General features: G+C 52.7%; 1 protein-coding gene across 1 annotated transcript in view; it reads left to right on the plus strand.

Moving 5' to 3' along the window:
- rnpepl1 (arginyl aminopeptidase like 1) overlaps positions 1–1,064 on the plus strand; it is a gene marked incomplete in the record, with an annotated part of 13,525 nt that overhangs the window by 7,320 nt on the left and 5,141 nt on the right. The window contains 3 exon segments of the mRNA XM_014028762.1: positions 130–482; positions 559–672; positions 753–865. Coding sequence (XP_013884216.1) covers positions 130–482; positions 559–672; positions 753–865 — 580 coding nt within the window.

Below are 1,064 nucleotides of genomic sequence, written 5' to 3' on the forward strand. Positions count from 1 at the left end.
GATTATTTTTGTGAGATAAAAACTAAAATAATTTAAAAAAATTATATAAAATATTAAAAAAAATCTTTCAGACCTGAAACAGGTGAGTGTTTGATGAAATAATAATTATTTCCTGCTCCGTCCAATCAGGAGTCGTGTGTGGGCGGAGCCTTGTCTGCTGCCCTGCGCCGTCAAGAAGCTAGGGGGCAGCGTGGAGCGCTGGCTGGGCGTGGCCGAGGACTTGTTCGGCCCTTACCTGTGGGGCAGGTGCGACATCGTCTTCCTGCCCCCCTCCTTCCCCATCGTGGCCATGGAGAACCCCTGCCTCACCTTCATCATCGCCTCCATCTTGGAGAGCAGCCAGTTCCTGCTGATCGACGTCATCCACGAGATCGCACACGGCTGGTTTGGCAACGCYGTCACCAACGCCACCTGGGAGGAGATGTGGCTGAGCGAGGGCCTCGCCACCTACGCACAGCGCAGGATCACCACCGAGGCCTACGGTGAGAGACCACCAGGTAATTCAGTAACCCATCAGCCGTCACTGTGGGCTAACTGTGCCCCGCCCCTCGTCTGCAGGTGAGGCCTTCACCTGCCTGGAGACGGTGGTTCGATTGGACGCCCTGCACCGACAGCTGCGCCTCCTCGGAGACAACAACCCTGTGAGCAAACTGCAGGTCAAGTTTGAGCCAGGTGAGCGCACATGCCTGCATGCAGGGGTGGCTTACAGCTGTACAGGTGAGTCTCCATCATGCTCCGCCCACTTTCTGCAGGTGTGAACCCGAGCACTCTGATGAACCTCTTCACCTACGAGAAAGGCTTCTGCTTTGTGTCCTACCTGTCTGAGCTCAGCGGAGACATCCGGCGCTTTGACGGCTTCCTCAGGGTCAGCACACACACACACACACACACACACACACACACACACAAACTGTTTGTGGGTATATACGTAAAGAAGACATATTTTTACATTTCAAAAACACAAATGTTTAAAATCCTGTGGTCCACTACACAACCTTCTGAGTATAACTGTGTGTTTATTTGTGTGTGTGTGTGTGTGTGTGTGTGTGTGTGTGTGTGTGTGT

The sequence above is a fragment of the Austrofundulus limnaeus genome, unplaced genomic scaffold, assembly GCF_001266775.1.
Source record: "Austrofundulus limnaeus strain Quisiro unplaced genomic scaffold, Austrofundulus_limnaeus-1.0 Scaffold803, whole genome shotgun sequence".
Classification (NCBI taxonomy): domain Eukaryota; kingdom Metazoa; phylum Chordata; class Actinopteri; order Cyprinodontiformes; family Rivulidae; genus Austrofundulus; species Austrofundulus limnaeus.